The sequence below is a fragment of the Bubalus kerabau genome, chromosome 3 (genome assembly GCF_029407905.1).
Source record: "Bubalus kerabau isolate K-KA32 ecotype Philippines breed swamp buffalo chromosome 3, PCC_UOA_SB_1v2, whole genome shotgun sequence".
Taxonomy (NCBI): domain Eukaryota; kingdom Metazoa; phylum Chordata; class Mammalia; order Artiodactyla; family Bovidae; genus Bubalus; species Bubalus kerabau.
Window position 1 is genome coordinate 139,187,003 of NC_073626.1, and position 20,925 is coordinate 139,207,927.

General features: G+C 38.0%; 1 protein-coding gene across 2 annotated transcripts in view; it reads left to right on the plus strand.

The window, feature by feature from the left end:
• Positions 1 to 20,925, plus strand: part of CCDC150 (coiled-coil domain containing 150) — a 95,313-nt gene that overhangs the window by 50,846 nt on the left and 23,542 nt on the right. For both annotated transcript variants that reach the window (XM_055572986.1, XM_055572987.1), the window contains exons 15-16: positions 4,303 to 4,386; positions 18,072 to 18,179. In XM_055572986.1, coding sequence (XP_055428961.1) covers positions 4,303 to 4,386; positions 18,072 to 18,179 — 192 coding nt within the window. The remainder of the gene's footprint in view (positions 1 to 4,302; positions 4,387 to 18,071; positions 18,180 to 20,925) is intronic.

Consider the following 20,925-nt stretch of genomic DNA (forward strand, 5'->3'; position numbering starts at 1 on the left):
TCAGTCACTAAGTCACGTCTGTTTGTGACCCCATGAACTGCAGCACACCAGGCTTCCCTGTCCTTCACTGTCTCGCAAGAGTTTGCTCAACCTCATATCCACTGAGTTGTTGATGCCATCCAACTATCCCATTCTCTGTCACCCCCTTCCCCTCCTGCCCTCAGTCTTTCCCAGTATCAGGGTCTTTTCCAATGAGTCGGCTCTTCACATCAGGTGGCCAAAGTATTGGAGCTTTGGCTTCAGAATCAGTCCTTCCAATGAGTATTCAGGGCTGATTTCCCTTAGAATTGACTGGTTTGATCTCCTTGCTGCCCAAGGTACACTCAAGAGTCTTCTCCAGCACCACAGTTCAAAGGCATCACTTCTTTGGCATTCAGCCTTTTTTTATTGTCCAGCTCTCACATCCATACATGACTATTGGAAAAACCACAGCTGTAACTTTACAGACCTTTGTCGGCCAAGTGATTGCTCTTCTTTTTAATATGCTGTCTAGGTTGGTCATAGCTTTTCTTCCAAGGAACAAGTGTCTTTTAATTTCATGGCTGCAGTCACCATCTGCAGTGATTTTGGAGCTCAAGGAAATAAAGTCAGTCACTGTTTTCATTGTTTCCCCATCTACTTGCCATGAAGTGAGGAGACCAGATACCATGATCTTAGTTTTCTGAATGTTGAGTTTTAAGCCAACTTGTTCACTCTCCTCTTTCACTTTCATCAAGTGGCTGTTTAGTTCCTCTTTGCTTTCTGCAGAGGGTGGTGTTATCTGCGTATCTGAGGTTATTGATATTTCTCCTGGCAGTCTTGATTCCAGCTTGTGCTTCATCCAGCCTGGCATTTAGCATGATGTACTCTGCATATAAGTTAAATAAGCAGGGTGACAATATGCAGCCTTGACATAATCCTTTCCCAATTTTGAACCAGTCCGTTGTTCGTGTCCAGTTCTAACTGTTGCTTCTTGACCTGCATGTAGGTTTCTTAGGAGACAGGTGAGTTGTTCTGCTATTCTCATCTCTTTAAGAATTTTCCACAGTTTTTTGTGATCCATACACTTAAAGGCTTTAGCATAGTCAATGAAGTAGAAGTAGATGTTTTTCTGGAATTCTCTTGCTTTTTCTGTGATCTAATGAATATTAGCAATTCATTCTGGTTCCTTGTATATTGCTAAGATTATTTAAACAAAGGATAGTTTGAGTTCAGTTCAGTTCAGTCGCTCAGTTGTGTCCGACTCTTTGCGACCCCATGAATCGCAGCACGCCAGGCCTCCCTGTCCATCACCAATTCCCGGAGTTCACTCAGACTCACGTCCATCAAGTCGGTGATGCCATCCAGCCATCTCATCCTTTGTCGTCCCCTTTTCCTCCTGCCCTCAATCCCTCCCAGCATCAGAGTCTTTTCCAATTGAGTTCAGCATACCACAACTCAGAATCTGAGATATTCACTCATTTAAATGGTCTCTTTCTAATTTCTGGTGTCCCATCAATTTTCTTAAGTATAGGGCCTGTTTAAATGATCATTTAAATTACTGCCTTAACATCTACCTTACGTTAGCAAAAAAGGAGGACATTATTTCCAAAGTTTATTTAAAAGATTAATAGAATTATTTATGCCTTTGCCTAAAAAAGGAAATTTTATTGAGGAAAATGTTTCCATTATTTAAAAAATTTGTATAAGAGACCCAGACTGTCCAAGTTCTTTTTAAAAAATAAAAGTCTTCAACATTCCAAGAACACAGTATTTTTGAGTGTTCCTATGTGTAATAGCACAATTTTGGTTAAATCTAGCTCTTGATTTTTTATAAGCTTTATCTACACTTTGCAATACTTTGGGCACCTTGATTTATAGAACTTGGAACTGAATTTTAAATTTTAAATAGTTAAGCTTTTATTTCATTAGTTATATGGTGTAGCTTTGTTTTTGTAGTGTTATCGGCCATCCTTGTAATATATTTTCTGCTGAAGACTTGATCAAAACATAGCCCCAAATGTTCATCTGTAGGATGATTTTACATTTTTTACATCATAGTTTCTAAACTGTTGTGTTAAAGGAGGACTGTTTGTCTTCCATAGACAAAAAAAATTTAAGTTATGATAATATATCATTACTAGCCTCCCGTTTATTGCTAGCAGTCTACATTTCTGTTAGGTTACTTTGAAACCGATACTTAATTGGTCTTAATGCTTTTAAAAAAAATTGCCTTGGTGGGAGCAACACACAGGATTCAAAGTGAAACTTTAAAAAACTGGAAGTATGAATATGTATAAATAAGTATGAAATAAATATCTGATGTGACAGATGCCTGGATGGCCATACTAGTTAGTAACCCACTGATCTCTAATATTGGGTATACATTTTTGTATTGAATATACATAATTTTATAGTAGAACTAGTCATTATAATTTTTCCATCTTTTTTTTAAAGTCTAGAATGTCTAAAATGGCTTAATTCTTCTAGTCAAGGAAACTACCAAGAAGAAAACAGTGCTTCAGACTAATGTGATCTCTTGTATGCTATCATGAAAATATTTGAACAGAGGAAAAAATGAGTTACATGTTATATAGTAATCTGGTTTGGAATGTGTTTTTACTTTTATTTGGAAAATAGTCACAATATTTAAGATGAAATAAAGTGCACCACAGATTGGCTGTGTTGAAGACAGTGAGGAACGTCTCTTGTGTAAATTAATATCCCAACATATATGTTTTTATCTTTAAAACTTGCCTAAAGTTGAATGTAAATTCTTTGGCTTTAAATGCTAAAAAGGAGCCTTGTTCTGTTATTCACAGATTAAGCAAATATAAGCCAGAAATAGTGATTTTGTCAGCATAGGATATTTACCAACATTAACGAGTTTGAACTCAAAATTAACTGCAAATGATCCATAGTACAGCTAGTTGGCCTATGTGATTAAGAATTTGTGTTCTTAGTCACATTTGCTTTCGTGTGTATTATCCCTACCATGAACTTATAAAGATGACTTTGACTTAATGGCAAATATCAGTATTTTCTGTTATTAAGATACAACAGTGAAACGGATTGTGGAAGGTGAAAATTTCCATCTTCAATCACTAGTTGTGTTCCTCAAGTATACCAGTAAGGTCCAAAATTTAATCAAGAGAATCTATTTTATACTTATTTCTTCTGACAAGGAGAGGAAAAAGGCATATGAAAAAAATAACTGTCATTATTAAAGGTTGTTTTAATGATTAAATATGTAATTTCATGAAATATAGAGGCTTCAGTAATGTTTGTCTTAGATAACATTGTGTTGAGTACTTTGTCAAACAATGTTTCCAACAAGCATTTCTTTTGCTTTTTCAGTTGTTTTTTTTTTTTTCCTAACTGCCCTTTAACTATGGTAACTGAACTGGCTCCGGTTGTCCAAGTGGTTATGACCATTTTCTTAAGGAGCTACAGTTATCCCTCAGTATCCATGGAGGATTAGTTCCAGGACCCTCACAGATACCAAAATCTGTGGATACTGGAGTCTCTTATATAAAATGGTATATTTGCATATATTCTAGGTACATCCTTCCATATCCTTTAAATCATCTCTAGATTGCATATAATACCTAGCACAATGTAATGCTATTGTAAGGAGTTATCAGTTGCCCATATGTGGCAAATTCAAGTTTTGCTTTTTGAACTAGCTGGAAATTATTTTTTTCCTGAATATTTTCCATCCACAGTTGGTTGAACTAGTGGGTATGGAACCCTATGGATACTGAGAGCTGACTGCATGTAATCCTCAAACTGCATATCTGTAACCACTAATAAAACCATCCACATCTGGCTTAGATTGCAACTACAAAGGGATAATTTATGTAACAAAAATAGAGTTAGGAAACAAAAACAAACTCTGTGACTCTTCAGGCACTCATACTTCTGTTAGAAGTTTCCCTGTGTGTTGCCAGGCTTCCTGGGTAGCTCAAACAGTAAAGAATTTTGCCTGCAATGTGGGAGACCTGGGTTTGATCCCTGGGTCAGGAAGATCCCCTGGAGAAGGACATGGCAACCCACTCCAGTATTCTTGTCTGGAGAATTCCACAGACAGAGGAACCTGGTGGACTGCAGTCCATGGGGCTGCAAAGAGTTGAACACAACTGAGCGACTAACACACACATACGTGTTGCATATTACACTATGATCAGCTATCTAAAGAAGGACAAAGATGTAGCAGTAGCAAATAAATATGAATCCTGGATTCATTACTGTAGAAATAGTAAGGGTATAAATGCTTGTTTAAGAAGAAAAATAATTATTCATTCTATGTCTAGAGATACTGATAACCTATGTTTGTTTTATTAGCTTGCCCAACAACAGGTGGAAAACGTCTTGGGAAAAATTACTGACAGTAAAAATAAACTGGCCTATGAAAAGGGAAAACTTCAGGTATGAGATTTCATTTTCTATTTTTTTTTTCTCATTTTCTAATGCCAATTATGAAGCTAAATATTGCTGGACTTTGAAGAGGACCTAGCTCGGTCATTTACCAGTTTTGTAATTTTGGACAAGTTTTTAAACCTCCGTAAGCTTGGTCCCTTATTCACATCCAGCTGACCTCTATTTACACGCTTGTGATATAATGCTGAAACCTAAAAGTGTGATCCCAAGGTTCGTTCTGTAACAGTATGAAACTTTATTATAATTATTTTATGCATAGTCATTAGCTGCCAATGTAGAAAGCCTATGTTCTCTCTCTTTTTATTGAAGTTTTATTGATTTCCAATATTATGTTAGCTTTGAGTATACAGCAGTGATTCAGTATTTTTATAGATAATACTCTAAAGTTATTATAAAATATTAGCAATATTTCCTGTGCTGAACAACAGATTCTTATAGCTTATTTTATCCATGATAGTTTGTACCTCTTAATCCCTCACCCCTGTCTTGCCCCTCCTACCATCCCTCTCCCCAATGAAAACCACTAGTTTATTCTCTGTATTTAGTGGCCTGTCTCTGTTTTGTTCTTTTCATTCCTTTGAATAAGTGCTAACATACAATTCTTTGTCTAACTTATTTCACTAAGTACAGTATCTTTCAAGTCCATCCATGTTATTGCAATGGCAAGATCTCATTCTTTTTTATGACTAATATCCTGCTCTGTGTGTGTGTGTGTGTGTGTGTGTGTGTGTATGCCATATCTTGATGCAATTGTCTGTTGATAGGCCTTTAGGTTGCTTCTGTATCTTGGCTATTGTAAATAGTGCTGCTATGAACACTGCCTATGTCTTTTTGAATTAGTATTTTCATTTTCTTAACATACATACTCTGGTGGAATTTCTAGATCATATGTTAGTTCTACTTTTAGTTTTTTGAGGCACCACTATACCGTTTGCCATAGCAGCTACAACAATTTACATTCCTACCAACATTGCACTCAGGTTATCTTTTCTCCATATCCTTGTCAACATTTGCTATTTGTTGTCTTTTGATGTCACATTCTGACAGGTGTGAGGTTATACCTCATTGTGGTTTCGATTTGCATTTCCCTGATGATAAGCAGTGTTGAGCACCTTTTCATATGCCTGTTGGCCCTCAGTATGTCTTCACTGGGAAAATGTCTGTTCAGGTTTTCTGATCATTTAAAAAATTTGGTTGTTTGGGATTTTTTTATATTGAATTGTATGAACTGTTTTCATAGTTTGGATATTAACCACTTATCAGTCATAACATTTGAAAACATTTTCTCCTATCCAGTAGGTTGTCTTTTCATTTTGTCAGTGGTTTTCTTTGCTGTGCTAAGACTTTTAAGCTCAATTATGTGTCATTTATATATTTTTGCTTTTGTTTCCTTTTCCTTAAGAGACAGATCCCAGGAAAGAGTGCTATAATATATGTCAAAGTGTGTTCTATATTTTCTTCTAGGAGTTTTATGGTTTCAAGTGTTACATTCAAGTCTAATCCATCTCGTTAATTTTTATAAATGGTATAAGTTAGTGGTCCAGTTTTCCAAGCACAGTTCAGTTCACTCAGTTGTGTCCAACTCTTTGCAACCCCATGGACTCTCTGGATAAATCTGTTGGTTGATGCAAGAGGGGTGTTAAAAGTCCCATACTGTGATTGTATTGTTGTCATTTTCTCCCTTTATGGCTGTTAATATTTGCTTTATATATTTAGATGCTCCTATTTAGATGTACCTATTTAGGTATATATATGTTGGTGAACATAAATCAATTCTTCTATGGATCCCTTTGTCATTATATAGTGCTGTTTGTCTTTTGTTGCAGACTTTGTTTTAAAGTCTGCTTTATCTGATACGCGTACTGCTACTTACCTTTTTTTCCTCTTCCATTTACATGAACTATCTTTTCCGTCCTCTCACTGTGTGTGTGTGTGTGTCTCTGAAGTGAGTCTCTTGCAGACAGCATATAAACGAGTCTTGATTTTTATGCAGTCAACTACCCTGTATATTTTGATTGGAGCATTTAATCCATTGATTTGATTGATAAGTGTGTACTTATTGCCATTTTGTTACAATGCCTCTGATCAATAACATTCAGGTAACAAAAGACGTACAATACATCTCTGGTCAATGATGCATTAAGTGTGCACTCCTCCCCACCCTCTGCAACAGCAGCCTTCACCCTAGTGTGGAGCTGCTTTGGAACAAGAGGGAAGAGCAGGAGCCTGTGGGCTGGGATGGTCCCCATATGTCAGTCAGAGTTTCAGTTTCAGCTCCTGCCCCACCACTTTTACACACACTGGTTATGGTTACCCTCACCCTGTTCAGGCACAGGGCTGGTTTTGATCCAGCTCCATCTCCCCCAGTTGCTCACTTTCCTTGGCAGTGCCAGCCTTTGCCCTAGTGGGGAGCTGCTCCAGAGCAAGAGGGTCTGGAGCTGGTATCTGCTGTGGGCTTGGTCACCTGTTGGGGCCCCAGCCTAATTTCCGTTGGTTTCCTCCACCTTGTTCTAGGAGTAAGCATGCCTGTGTGTGCTCTTCAGGATTGGGGTCTGTTCCTTACAACTCTCTGGTGTGTCCCACTGATTTTAAAACCAGCTGATGGGACTCATCTTTCCAGTGTTGGTCCCCAGAACTGCGATTCCTAATATGTGGCATGAGCCCCAAAATCCCCAGGGAGGATCTCTGAACCTATGATATCGCTTTTTTTTCTGTGTCTCTACTGGGGACACAAATCCTGACCTGATCACGTCTCCATACCAGACTGTGTTTGTCTTTCTTTACAGCCTTGGTTGTAGACATCTTTCTCCAGGTTCATTTGTTTTTAATGAGAGCTGCTCCACATATAGATGTATTTTTGATTTATTTGTAAGGGTAGATGAGCTCAGTGTTGTCCTACTCCACCATCTTGGTTTTTTTCACATATGTTTTCTTTTTTGCTGAATTTTTCTAACATTCCTAAAAAGAAATAATCCTGGAAATTAGGTCTCAAGGCAATGAATGGAATTGACTTGAATGCATAAGATGATTCTTTAATTCCATGTTCTTTAATTTCATTGTTCTTTAATGTGGGTTTTGCCTCTGTAGTATCCACAGAGCAGGCAACTTGCCACTAATATAACTAAGTCTACCTTAAACCAACTTTGGTAGAAACACTGAAGTCTGAATTAATGGTTCTTAGCTTCAGCTACACAGTAGACTCCTCTGGGGAATTTTAAAAATACCACATGCTGGATAGTGTATGATGTCTGCCATTTACTTTCAAATGACTCATTTAAAAAAAATTAGTTTTTTACATACATTGAAGAAGTGATAGATGGATATATGATAAGCAAGTATAAGAATGTAAATGGTTAAATTTGGATGGCAGGTGTTTAAACACTTTCAAAATAAAAGGGGAAAAATCCCCATGAAAAGGCTTGCACCCCAGAGCAATTAAATCAGAAGCTCAAAGAGTATGTTATATAGGCTTTAATACTTTTTAAAACTCCCCAGTGATTCCAATGTGCGATAGTTGAGCACCACTGGACTGAATGCTATGAAGCAATGTCTGGTTACACTTGGCAGCTGTAGAGCTGATAGAGTAAGTAATCTCACTAGAGGCTTGCCATGTACCTCAGCGTTAATCTTATCTATTCAAGGGACTTAGCCATCGGGTTAGCAGACATGATCCAGGACAGAAACAGCAGGAGAGCTGTTTGACCACTATTTTCACGCTTTTAATTAATATTTTCTGGAGGCAATGATACATTTAAGTATAATCTATACTTGTGAAATCTTGCACAAGTCTTAATTTTCTTGAGTTTTATCTTACCTATGAAGTGAGCTGGGGAAGCACACCTCTCTTAATTACTTTCTCACTAGAAAAGACTGTGTAACAGGCTGGATATATAGATTATTACAGGCACAAAAGAACTTTCTCCTTTGTGAAACTAATGGTCTCATAGAAACTATGGCCCATAATATTGACCTTCTTTTAGCTTTCCCAGGAGAAATGAAGTGTATTTTTATGTGTGTGAGAAAAATCACAAACACTCATAGGTAACTTGAAGCCAAATTTTTCTGGGCATGGAATACATTTTAAGGTTTGTTAGTGAGTCTGATGTTAACTTTTCTAACATTTTAAACCTCAGTTACACTTTTGAGATTATCCTTATAATCTTAAGGAAAATACATGCCTTTTTTCTGCCTGTATTCCTATAATAAGGGCCAAGTATTTTGATAGTCTTTGAAAGCTGAAACACTTTTGAAACTATTGATTCACTGGTGTTTTTATGTCAAGCTTTGTGTTGAAACACTGCAAAGATACTGATCTCATCAGCCCAAGGGCAGGTGCTCTTACATAGCCTATCGGTGGACCCCTGAGCCACCAGGGAAGCCCATATAGCACATCACTCTTTTTAATTGAAATGTAGTTAATTTACGATCTTGTGTTAGTTTCTGGTGTGCAGCAAAGTGACTCAGTTATATATTCTTTTTCATATTATTTTCCATTATACTTTATTACAAGATACTGAATATAGTTCCCTGTTCTGTACAGTGGGACCTTGTTGTTTATCTCTTTTATACACAATAGCTTGAATTCTCCAATCCCAAACTAAGTTAGCTGCCTCCTTCGCTCTCCCTTTTGGTAACCATAAGTTTGTTTTTTTTTATGTTTTTATGCCTGTGAGTCTTGTTTCTGTTTTGTAAATAATGTCATTTATGTCATATTTGGCTCAGATGGTAGAGAATCTGCCTGCAATGTGGGATACCTGGGTTCGATCCCTGAGTTGGGAAGATCCCCTGAGAAGGGGACGGCTACCCACTCCAGTATTCTTGTCTGGGTAATTCCATGGACAAAGGAGCCTGGCAGGCTATAGTCCATGGGTTCTCAAAGAGTCGAACACAACCGAGTGACTTTAACTTTCATATCATATTTCAGATTCCACATATAAATATCTATGCTATTTTTCTTTTTCTCTCTGACTTCACGTAGTTTGATCATCTCTAGGGTGATCCATGTTGCTACAAATGGCATTATTTTGCTCTTTTTATGACTGAGTAATATTCCTCTCTGTGTGCACATGTGTGTGTGTGTGTGTGTGTGTGTATGCATGCACCATATTCTTTATTCATCTGTTTATGGACATTTTGGTTGCTTTCATGTCTTGGCTATTGTAAATGATACATTATTCTTGCCAGGTAATCTAAAGAAAGAGCTGCATACTAAACATAATCAAAATAGTCTGTTTTCTCTCAATTGGATTATAATTAATTAAAATATTATGTATCAACCATATTAGATAAGAGATTGCATTTTTAAACTAATAATATAAATACTGGGTTTCAGGTGTTAATGTAGACTGTCAGAAACTGCTGCCTCACATTCAAACTTGATTTGATATTTGGTGCTGTATACTGTTACATTATCTAAATATGTCCAAATGTATTTATCCTTTATATTAATGTATATTTAGACAGTTTTCAATTGCTTACAAACAATGCTTGTATGATAAATTCTTATACATGTCTTTGTACTCACATCCAAAGAGTCTCTAACTATAATTCTTAGGAGAATTACTGGGTTGTAGCAACCCACTCCGGTGTTCTTGCCTGGAGAATCCCAGGGACAGGGGAGCCTGGTAGGCTGCCGTCTATGGGGTCACACAGAGTCGAACACGACTGAAGCGACTTAGCAGCAGCAGCAGCAGCAGCCTGCCAGTGTAGGAGACATAAGAGACACCAGTTGGATCCCTGGGTCAGGAAGATCCCTTGGAGAAGGAAATGACAATGCCCTCCAGTATTCTTGCCTGGAGAATCCGGTGGACAGAGGAGCCTGGTGGGCTACAGTCCATAGGGTCACAAAGAGCCTGACACAACTGAAGTGATTTACCATGCCTTCAGGGTGTACATAAATTGAATTTTACTAGACTCTCTCAAATTTCTCCTGAAAGTTTAGAAAGCAGTCTGTATAAGAGAATGTAGAATGACAGTGTTATGAATCTTATAAAGTAGATGAATCTCATAAAATAATACTACATGATGTTTTAAAAGTGAAAGTGTTCGTCGCTCAGTGTTGTGTGACTACACTTGTGTCTGACTCTTTGTGACCCCAGGCTGTAGGACTGTAGACTGCCAGGCTCCTCTGTCCATGGATGTTTAAGGATACATTTACAGTACAATTATTTAAAAGGAATAGGAATGATAAACACCAAATTCAGGATAGTAGTAAACTCTAAAATCGCAGGAAGATATTTATTGGATTAGGCTACACAGAGGTATATTTGTATGTTTTATTCTTTTTTAAGTTGAGTGATGGATAGATGGGCTGTTACTATATAGGTCTGAAAGATTTCTATCACTTTTTTCCTTGTCTTTAAATGTATGTCAGTTAGTGCTTTATGCTCACTCTACTCTACCCTCAATCCCATCACTCTTATACCAGCTGGATTTAAATATTATATTAGCTACTTGGCCCCTTATTATAGGCAGCTGCTTTTGTGATCTTAGTTTAAAGATTATTTAAGAGTTTTGTTTCAGTAAATCTTATTAAGCTGTAACATACAGAAAAGTACACAAGGTACAGCTCATGAATTTTCACAAAGTAAAAGTATCCGTGTGACCAGCACTCAGAATAAGAAACAGAATGTTCCCAGAACTCATCTCATAACCTTTTTCAGTCACTGCCTCCCATGATGTTACTATCCATCATCTTGACTTCTATACCCAGATTAGTTTTACCTGTTTTGAATTTTATATAATTGTTACAAAATATGCTTTTTGTGTCTTGTTTCTTTCACCCAGCATTGTAATTGAGAGATTCATCCATGTTGTCTGTTGTATTAATGCTTCTTTGGCTTGAATTGCTGCATGGAATTATATGAATATTATTAAGAGTTCTGTGCTGAAGTCATCACAGTTTTATGACTATATTATCATATTTCAAGTCAAAATACATAACTCTGGCAGTTCAGGTTGTTTCAGTTATGAAACTCAATCTAAACTATGAAGGTGCTAACATTATAGGCTTGTCCTACTTAATTTCTAATTTATTATATGTACTGAAAAAAAAAAACTAGGAAATTTCTTAATAGCAATCATTTAGAATGCTTGCACTAGAAAACACATAAAAATAAGTTTTTCTTTTCATCAGTATCTTAGTTGTCTCACAGTTTCTTTTTTATTTTGGTCTGTCCTGTGCAGCATGTGGGTATAGTTCCCCGGCAAGGGATCGAACCTGTGCCCCATGCACTGGCAGCATGGAGTCCTGACTGCTGCTATATTTTTATAGTTTTATATTTCAAAACATATATAACAGGCAATAGTGGGGTAAGGAATTAAGTGGTACAGACTACTGTGCATAAAATAAGCTACAAAGATATATTGTATATCACATGAAAGGTAGCCGATATTTCATAATAACGGAATGGAGTATAATCTTCAAAAATTGTGAATCACTGTGTTGCACACTTGAAACTTACATAATATTATAAATCAGCTGTACCTCAATTTTTAAAAAAACATATTTCTATATTTAGATCATTTGAAATAATAGGAGGAAATGACCTTGACCTAAATACTGCTTTTTTGAGACTGCCTAATAACAAACACCCTCTTCCAACAACACAAGAGAAGACTCTATACATGGACATCACCAGGTGGTCAACACCGAAATCAGATTGATTATATTCTTTGCAGCCAAAGATGGAGAAGCTCTATACAGTCAGCAAAAACAAGACCAGGAGCTGACTGTGGCTCAGACCATGAACTCCTTATTGCCAAATTCAGACTTAAATTGAAGAAAGTAGGGAAAACCAGTAGACCATTCAGGTATGACCTAAATCAAATCCCTTATGATTATACAGTGGAAGTGAGAAATAGATTTAAGGGCCTAGATGATAGATAGAGTGCCTGATGAACTATGGAATGAGGTTCGTGACATTGTACAGGAGACAGGGATCAAGACCATCCCCATGGAAAAGAAATGCAAAAGAGCAAAATGGCTGTCTGCGGAGGCCTTACAAACAGCTGTGAAAAGAAGAGAAGTGAAAAGCAAAGGAGAAAAGGAAAGATATAAACATCTGAATGCAGAGTTCCAAAGAATAGCAAGGAGATAAGAAAGCCTTCTTCAGTGATCAATGAAAAGAAATAGAGGAGAACAACAGAATGGGAAAGACTAGAGATCTCTTCAAGAAAATCAGAGATACCAAAGGAACATGTCATGCAAAGATGGGCTTGATAAAGGACAGAAATGTTATGGACCTAACAGAAGCAGAAGATATTAAGAAGAGATGGCAAGAATACACAGAAGAACTGTACAAAAAGATCTTCATGACCCAGATAATCACGATGGTGTGATCACTGACCTAAAGCCAGACATCCTGGAATGTGAAGTCAAGTGGGCCTTAGAAAGCATCACTACGAACAAAGCTAGTGGAGGTGATGGAATTCCAGTTGAGCTATTCCAAATCCTGAAAGATGATGCTGTGAAAGTGCTGCACTCAGTATGCCAGCACATTTGGAAAACTCAGCAGTGGCCACAGGACTGGAAAAGGTCCGTTTTCATTCCAGTCCCAAAGAAAGGCAATGCCAAAGAATGCTCAAACTACTGCACAATTGCACTCATCTCACACGCTAGTAAAGTAATGCTCAAAATTCTCCAAGCCAGGCTTCAGCAATATGTGAACTATGAACTTCCTGGTGTTCAAGCTGGTTTTAGAAAAGGCAGAGGAACCAGAGATCAAATTGCCAACATCCGCTGGATCATCGAAAAAGCAAGAGAGTTCCAGAAAAACATCTATTTCTGCTTTATTGACTATGCCAAAGCCTTTGACTGTGTGGATCAGAATCAACTGTGGAAAATTCTGAAAGAGATGGGAATACCAGACCACCTGATCTGCCTCTTGAGAAATCTGTATGCAGGTCAGGAAGCAACAGTTAGAACTGGACATGGAACAACAGACTGGTTCCAAATAGGAAAAGGAGTACATCAAGGCTGTATATTGTCACCCTGTTTAACTTATATGCAGAGTACATCATGAGAAATGCTGGACTGGAAGAAACACAAGCTGGAATCAAGATTTCCGGGAGAAATATCAATAACCTCAGATATGCAGATGACACCACCCTTATGGCAGAAAGTGAAGAGGAACTTAAAAGCCTCTTGATGAAAGTGAAAGTGGAGAGTGAAAAAGTTGGCTTAAAGCTCAACATTCAGAAAATGAAGATCATGGCATCTGTTCCCATCACTTCATGGGAAATAGATGGGGAAACAGTGGAAACAGTGTCAGACTTTATTTTGGGGGGCTCCAAAATCACTGCAGATGGTGACTGCAGCCATGAAATTAAAAGACGCTTACTCCTTGGAAGGAAAGTTATGACCAACCTAGATAGCATATTCAAAAGCAGAGACATTACTTTGCCAACAAAGGTTCGTCTAGTCAAGGCTTTGATTTTTCCTGTGGTCATTATGGATGTGAGAGTTGGACTGTGAAGAAGGCTGAGCGCCAAAGAATTGATGCTTTTGAACTGTGGTATTGGAGAAGACTCTTGAGAGTCCCTTGGACTGCAAGGAGATCCAACCAGTCCATTCTGAAGGAGATGAGCCCTGGGATTTCTTTGGAAGGAATGATGCTGAAGCTGAAACTCCAGTACTCTGGCCACCTCATGCGAAGAGTTGACTCATTGGAAAAGACTCTGATGCTGGGAGGTATTGGGGGCAAGAGGAGAAGGGGACGACAGAGGATGAGATGGCTGGATGGCATCACTGACTCGATGGACATGAGTCTGAGTGAACTCCGGGAGTTGGTGATGGACAGGGAGGCCTGGCGTGCTGCGATTCATGGGGTCGCGAAGAGTCGAACACGACTGAGTGACTGATCTGATCTGAATAAGCGGGCTATGGAAGCTATTTTTCATGGATTTAATGACATAGAAACATCAGATCTCTGAGGGTAGCAGGATTTATTTGCTTCTATGTTCTTCCCCATTTGAATGTCCTGAATTAAAAATCCTTTTGAAAAAGAGACCCACTGCAAAAACTAAAGTGGCTTACAGATGCAAATATGCCATCTAACAAGTTTTAGAGCATTTTATTGGGTACCTTGAGGCTAGGGGTAAGGTAATTACCTGAGAAAAATTACCCAGAAAAAATAGTGTGTGTTTTGCTTGGAGAGAGGCAAGTTTAAAATTCTTTGAGTGTTTATCACTACTTTTCCACTGAGTTCTAAGATTAACAGCAGTTTGCTTATATTTAAAATGAGAATAATTGTTGCATCAAAACACACCTTTAAAGGCAGCCATTCTGATTCTGAACCTTAAGTTAAAACCACTTAATGGGGAGCCACACAACATGTTTTATGCTGTGTTGTTCAGTCACCAAGTCGTGTTCTACTCTTCATGACCCCATAGACTGCAGCATACCAGGCTGCACCATTTCCCAGAGTTTGCCCAAGTTCATGTCCATTGCATTGGTGATGCCATCCAACCGTCTCATCCTGTCACCCTTTTCTCCTTCTGCCTTCAATCTTTCCCAGCATCAGGGTGTTTTCTAATTAGTCAGCAGTTCGCATCAGGTGGCCCAAAGTACTGAGCTTCAGCATTAGTCCTTCCAATGAATATTCAGGGTTAATGTCCTTTAGGATCAACTGGTTTGATCTCCTTGCTGTCCAAGGGCTGTCAAGAGTCTTGTCCATCATGAGAGTTTGAAAGCATAAATTTTTTGGCATTCAGCGTTCTTTATGGTCCAACTCTCAGATCTGCACATGTCTTACTGGAAAAACCCAAGCTTTGACTGTATGGACCTTTGTCAGCAAAGTGATGTCTCTGCTTTTGAATACACTGTCTAGGTTTGTCATAGCTTTTCTTCCAGGGACCAAGCTTCTTTAATTTCATGGCTGCGGTCACCGTCCACAGTGATTTTGGAGCCCAAGAAGAGAAAGTCTGTCACTGCTTCCACTTTTTCCCCTTCTAATTGCTATGAAGTGATGGGACTAGATGCCATGATCTTAAGTTTTTTTAAATATTTTAAACTGGCTTTTTCACTCTCATCCTTCACCCTCATCAAGAGACTCTTTAGTTCCTATTTGCTTTCTGCCATTAGGGTGGTATCATCCATATATCTGAGGTTGTTGATATTTCTCCCAACAATCTTGTTTCCAGTTTGTAACTCATCCAACCCAGCATTTCTCATAATGTGCTCTGGTATAAGTTAAATAAACAGGGTGACAGTAAATAGCCTTGTCATCCTCCTTTCTCAATCTTGAACCAGTCAGTTGTTCCATACAAGGTTCTGACTTTTGCTTCTTGATCAGCATATAGGTTTCTCAGGAGACAGGTAAGATGATCTGGTATTCCCATCTCTTTAAGAGTTTTCCACAGTTTGTTATGATCCACACTATCAAAGGCTTTAGCATCGTCAATGAAACAGAGGTCGATGTTTTTCTGGAATTCCCTTGCTTTTTCTATGATCCAGCAAATGTTGGCAATTTGATCTCTGGTTCCTCTGCCTTATCTGTATCCAGCTTGGACATCTGGAAGTTCTCAGTTCACACAATGCTGAATCCCAGCATGTAGGATTTTGAGCCATAACCTTACTAGCATGAGAGATGAGGGCAGTTGTCTGGTGTTTTGGACATTCTTCAGTACTGCCCTTCTTGGGAATTGGGACAAGGATTGACCTTTTCCAGTTCTGTGGCCACTGCTGGGTTTTCCAAACTTGCTAACATGTTGAGTACAGCACTTTGATAGCATCATCTTAAAGCTCTGCTGGAATTTGATCACCTCCACTAGGTTTATAGGTTTTTTCCTGGGTTTGGGTGACTGACCACACCATTGTGGTTATCTGGGTCATTAAGATCTTTTTTGTTCTATTCTCTGTATTCTTTCCATCTCTTCTTGATCTCTTCTGCTTTTATTAGGTCTTCACCATTTCTGTCCTTTATTGTGCCCATTTTTGGATGAAATATTTCTTTGATATATCCAATTTTCTTGAAATCTTTACTCTTTCCCCTTCTGTTGCTTTCCTCTTTTTCTTTGCATTGTTCATTGAAGCAGGCCTTCTGTCTCTGCTGTTCTGTGGAACTCTGCTTTCAGTTGGGTGTACCTTTCTCTTTCCCCCTTGCTTTTCATTTTTCTTCTTTCTTCAGCTATTTGTAAATCCTTCTCAGACAACCACTTTGCCCTCTTGCTTTTCTTTTTCTTTAGGATGGCTCTGTTTGGCGCCTTTGTCCAGCGTTACGGACCTTGCCCCTAGCTCTCCAGGCACTGTTTCCTAGGTTAGCCCCTTGAATCTGGTTGTCACCACTGCTGTGTATTCATAGGGGATTTGACTTAAGTCGTACCTGGGCTGGCCTAGTGTTTTTTCCCACTTTTAGTTTAGGCCTGAATTTTTCTATGAGACACTAATGATCTGAGCCACAGTCAGCTCCAGGTCTTGTTTATGGTGACTGTCTACAGCTTCTCCATCTTTGGCTACAAAGAATGAAATCACTCTGATTTCGGTATTGACCCTTTGGTGATGTCCATGTGTAAAGTTGTTTTATACTGTACACTGTGGAAAAGAGAAACAGAAACAGGCAAAGATGAGAGAAAAGAGGATTCTGCTGATGAAACGAGAGATTTCCTGAGACAAAATGTATTTTCATGTAGCCTTTCCAAAAAAAGTTAATATTAGCACTCAAATTTTAACAGTTTCTAAAAATTATTGGTAGCTACAACCAAGAGGAATATGCCCTTCACAGGTGGGAAATAAAAGATTGCAAGAGAGGAAGAAATTTATTTAAAAATTCTGGATGAAACTTTTTCTGATTCAGAGATAGGCTTAGTAATGTTATTTGCATGAGAGGATTGGAAATAAGAGGAAGAAAACAGAGAAATACACAATTTGGAAATTTGTATGTAAATATTAATGATTCACTTCCCCAAATGGAGCTTCCCAGGTGGCACTAATGGTAAAGAACCTGCCTGCCAATGCAGGAGGAGTAAGAAACTAAGACTCAATCTTTGGGTTGGAAAGATCCCCTTGGAGGAGAAAACGGCAACCCACTCCAGTATTCTTGCTTGTGGAGAATCCCATGGACAGAGGAACCTGCTGGAGGTCCATAGGATCCCAAAGAGTTGGACAGTACTGGAACAACTTAGCATGCATGTTCCCCCAAATAATCATCATCTTTAAAGATATGAATAGTCAGCTTTATGAGTTCGTTTTCAAATATAATTAAGCCTATAAGAATTCTGTTAATTCAGCTTTTATAATTCTCTGTTGATAAAACACAAAACTCTGGCTCCTCCTTACATACTGACAATTCTAATTATTTGTACTCAAAAAGGTTTCAGAGTGCTAGATACCACAATTCCTTTAAAATAGAAGTGAAAATACATTGCCCACAAAGTCTCACTGTTATGCTTATGAACTGTGTTAATTTGGAGTTTCCATAAGTGCCATAAACCAAATGAATTATATCAATACTTGTATATGGCTACAGCCTACTTTTATTTGTTGAAGTAACTATTTTAGTTGACATAGAATCATTGAAAAATGTAGGCTTGCTTTCTTAAGAATTTGCTGTGATTTTTTTTCCCCAAAATTCTTGGCCTTTTTTTAAAAAAAAAAAAAACTTTTTTTAAGTGTATGTATCTATCTGTTTCATCAGCAAGGCTTATTTTATTTCTTTTCTATTTTTTTCCTCTAGACAAAAGTTAAGCAGCTAGAAGAACAACTGCATTCTCTTACTGAAACCAGTTCACAGAATGATCATCTACGCAAGTTGAATAAGGCACTAGAAGGCAAATATGCTCAGGTGTGATTAATAGCTACAAAACAGATTGCTTTTATGTTTTCATTAGCTTTTAAGAAACAGGCCTTTCTCCCCACCTCACCATACAAGCCCAGGAAGATGAATATTCTCTGACTGTGCTCCATTTAACAAACATTTTTTAAAACACCCTCTATGTACAAAGTTCCACTTAATCCTAGAGGATTTCAGAAAGATGCCAGAATCAGGATTGGGACATTCAGCTTGCTTATGCTCTAACTGGAGGATTAGGAATGCACTCAGTAGATCTTATTATAGAAGATTATGGCTTTCGGAAACAAAATAGATTGTATTGGGAGCATCCTTAGGGAGCATTATTATGATGAAAGCATCACGAATCATGTTGTTCATGGAGGAAGTGGGTTTTTTTGATGTGAGCCTTAAAACTTTTGGCAGATGCGAGGAACAAGTATCTTTGATTTTTTAGTTATAGGCAAAGACAGAACTTGGTGCCAGCATGACCCACAGCAGCGCACTTGAAAGAGGTACTGGTAATGAAGGTGCTTGCTTGTCAACATGGTGGCTGTTGAGACTGAAAACCTGTCATAAGTCACAGAATACTTTTAACAGATGAAGAGAAAATTAGACAAATAAGGTATATAAAACCTTATATATGATGTGGGGAAAAGGCATTCTTTGTTGATGTTTGGAGTGCCCTCTTCCCACAAAGGACGATTTGGCTTTATTTACCTTTAGTGAAGAAAACAATCCAGGATTATGTGTTAGTAAAAAAAAGTGATTCATTTCAGTGATTTACAGTTTACCACATTATCTGTTTAATTCTTACCACTCAGTGTTAGCATGTGTAATGTCTGTGTCTATAATGTTTGTGTATGTTATACCTCTGGTAACCAAGGAACTAGAATGTGTCTTCAGATGGAATGCTGCTAGCGTTCTAACCATCTGACTACACTGGTAAAGGGGGCTTCATTAGATACGCTTGCTTTCTTCACTAGGACATACTTCATTCTGGTTATTTTTTTATTCTGAAAGCAAAGGAGCACATTTCTAAGTATATTTTCCATCACAGCTTTGTTTAGAACATTGTGTTGTTTCTCCCAGTAAACGGGGCACTCATTGAAAAATAATCCTAGGTTTAGCTGATTTGTTTTTCTCAATTGGTGATGCCTCCAAGGAGAAGGAAATCTCCAGAGAGGCCTGCTTCTTCGAAATTCCTTGAAAGCTATAGGCCTCCTGTAAACAGCGTCAAGGAACGGACTTCCTCAGTTGGTTTGCCCAGTGTTGTGCCGAACCCCACACGCCGTGTGACCTTTGCACCTGCCCTCACTTCTGTGAGGTCTTCTCAGGAGATTGGAGACTCGCGGATCTCTCTAAAGACTCTTTTGAATGCCATTAAAACCATGGAGGGAAGACTAGAAGGTAAAATAGACATTCTTGCCTCAAGACCATTAATAAATGATGAGTCACCAAATTTTCTTAATCGAGATTCGGTAAGTGAAGACTAGAAATCATAACGAAATTTCAGATTTATACAACAATGAAGAAAAGTAGTAACATCTAGAGAGAGAAAGTTTAGAGATGTGCGTACTAACAAGGAAACAAGCTTCTTCACAAACAGGATAGACTAATGTAGATTGAAACCATCATTCGTGTTATCTCATACTTTTTCTTTTGGACACGGAAATGTCCAGATTGGCTTAACACTAACCATTGAGATTTTTTAAATCTAATTTTCTATTTCTTAAAAATTAGTATGTTAATAATCTTAACATTTACAGTAAAATGTTTGGATAAAGGCTGATTTTAAAGTAGAAGTACATAAATAGGAGCCCTAATATCTTGGATGCTGGCATATATTTCCCCCAAAAAACTTACTAGAGTATCTATCTTTGTTTCCTATTTAAAAACAGAAAGTACTATAACTTGTCTTAGAGTTAATTAATGTTTAGATACTTTTGTTAAGTACTTTAGCTAGCGGCCTTTTCATATTTATATAAACACTGGTAAAACTATAAAAACTATGTTCTTCCTAATGTATTTTCCCCATTCAATAGGTTTTCAAAACGTCTAAGTTAGCATCTTTTATACTATGCTTGGATCTCTACAGAAAAAGTATTTTAATTGTTACACATTAAAAGTTATAGGGAAGTATAATGTTGATGGAGATGTGGGGAAAAAGCATTCTTTGTTGATGTTTGGAGTGCCCTCTTCCTACAAAGGACAATTTGGCTTTATTTACTTTTATTTCTCGGGCTTCCCTGGTGGCTCAGATGGTAAAGAATCTGCCTTCAATGTAGGAGACCCAGATTCAATCCCTGAGTCTGATCCCTGGGTTGGGAAGTTCCCCTGGAGAAGGGAATGGCTATACCCAGTCCAGTATTCTTGCCTGGAGAATTCCATGGACAGAGGAGCCTGGCAGGCACAATCCATGGGGTTGCAACACAAAAATCAAACACAATTGAGTGACTAACACTTACACTTTTTCACAGAGGAGCCTGGTGGCCTAGTCAATGGGGTCACAAAGAGTTGGACATGACTGAAGGGACTTAGCGCACACACACACACAATATATAAGATGTATTAAGATATATAAATATATATTATATATATATATATATCTTCAGATACATAAGATATATAAATATCTTCAGATATTTAAATATAGATATATGAATATCTCCGGAGAAGGCAATGGCACCCCGCTCCAGTACTCTTGCCTGGAAAATCTCACGGATGGAGGAGCCTGGTAGGCTGCAGTCCATGGGGTCGC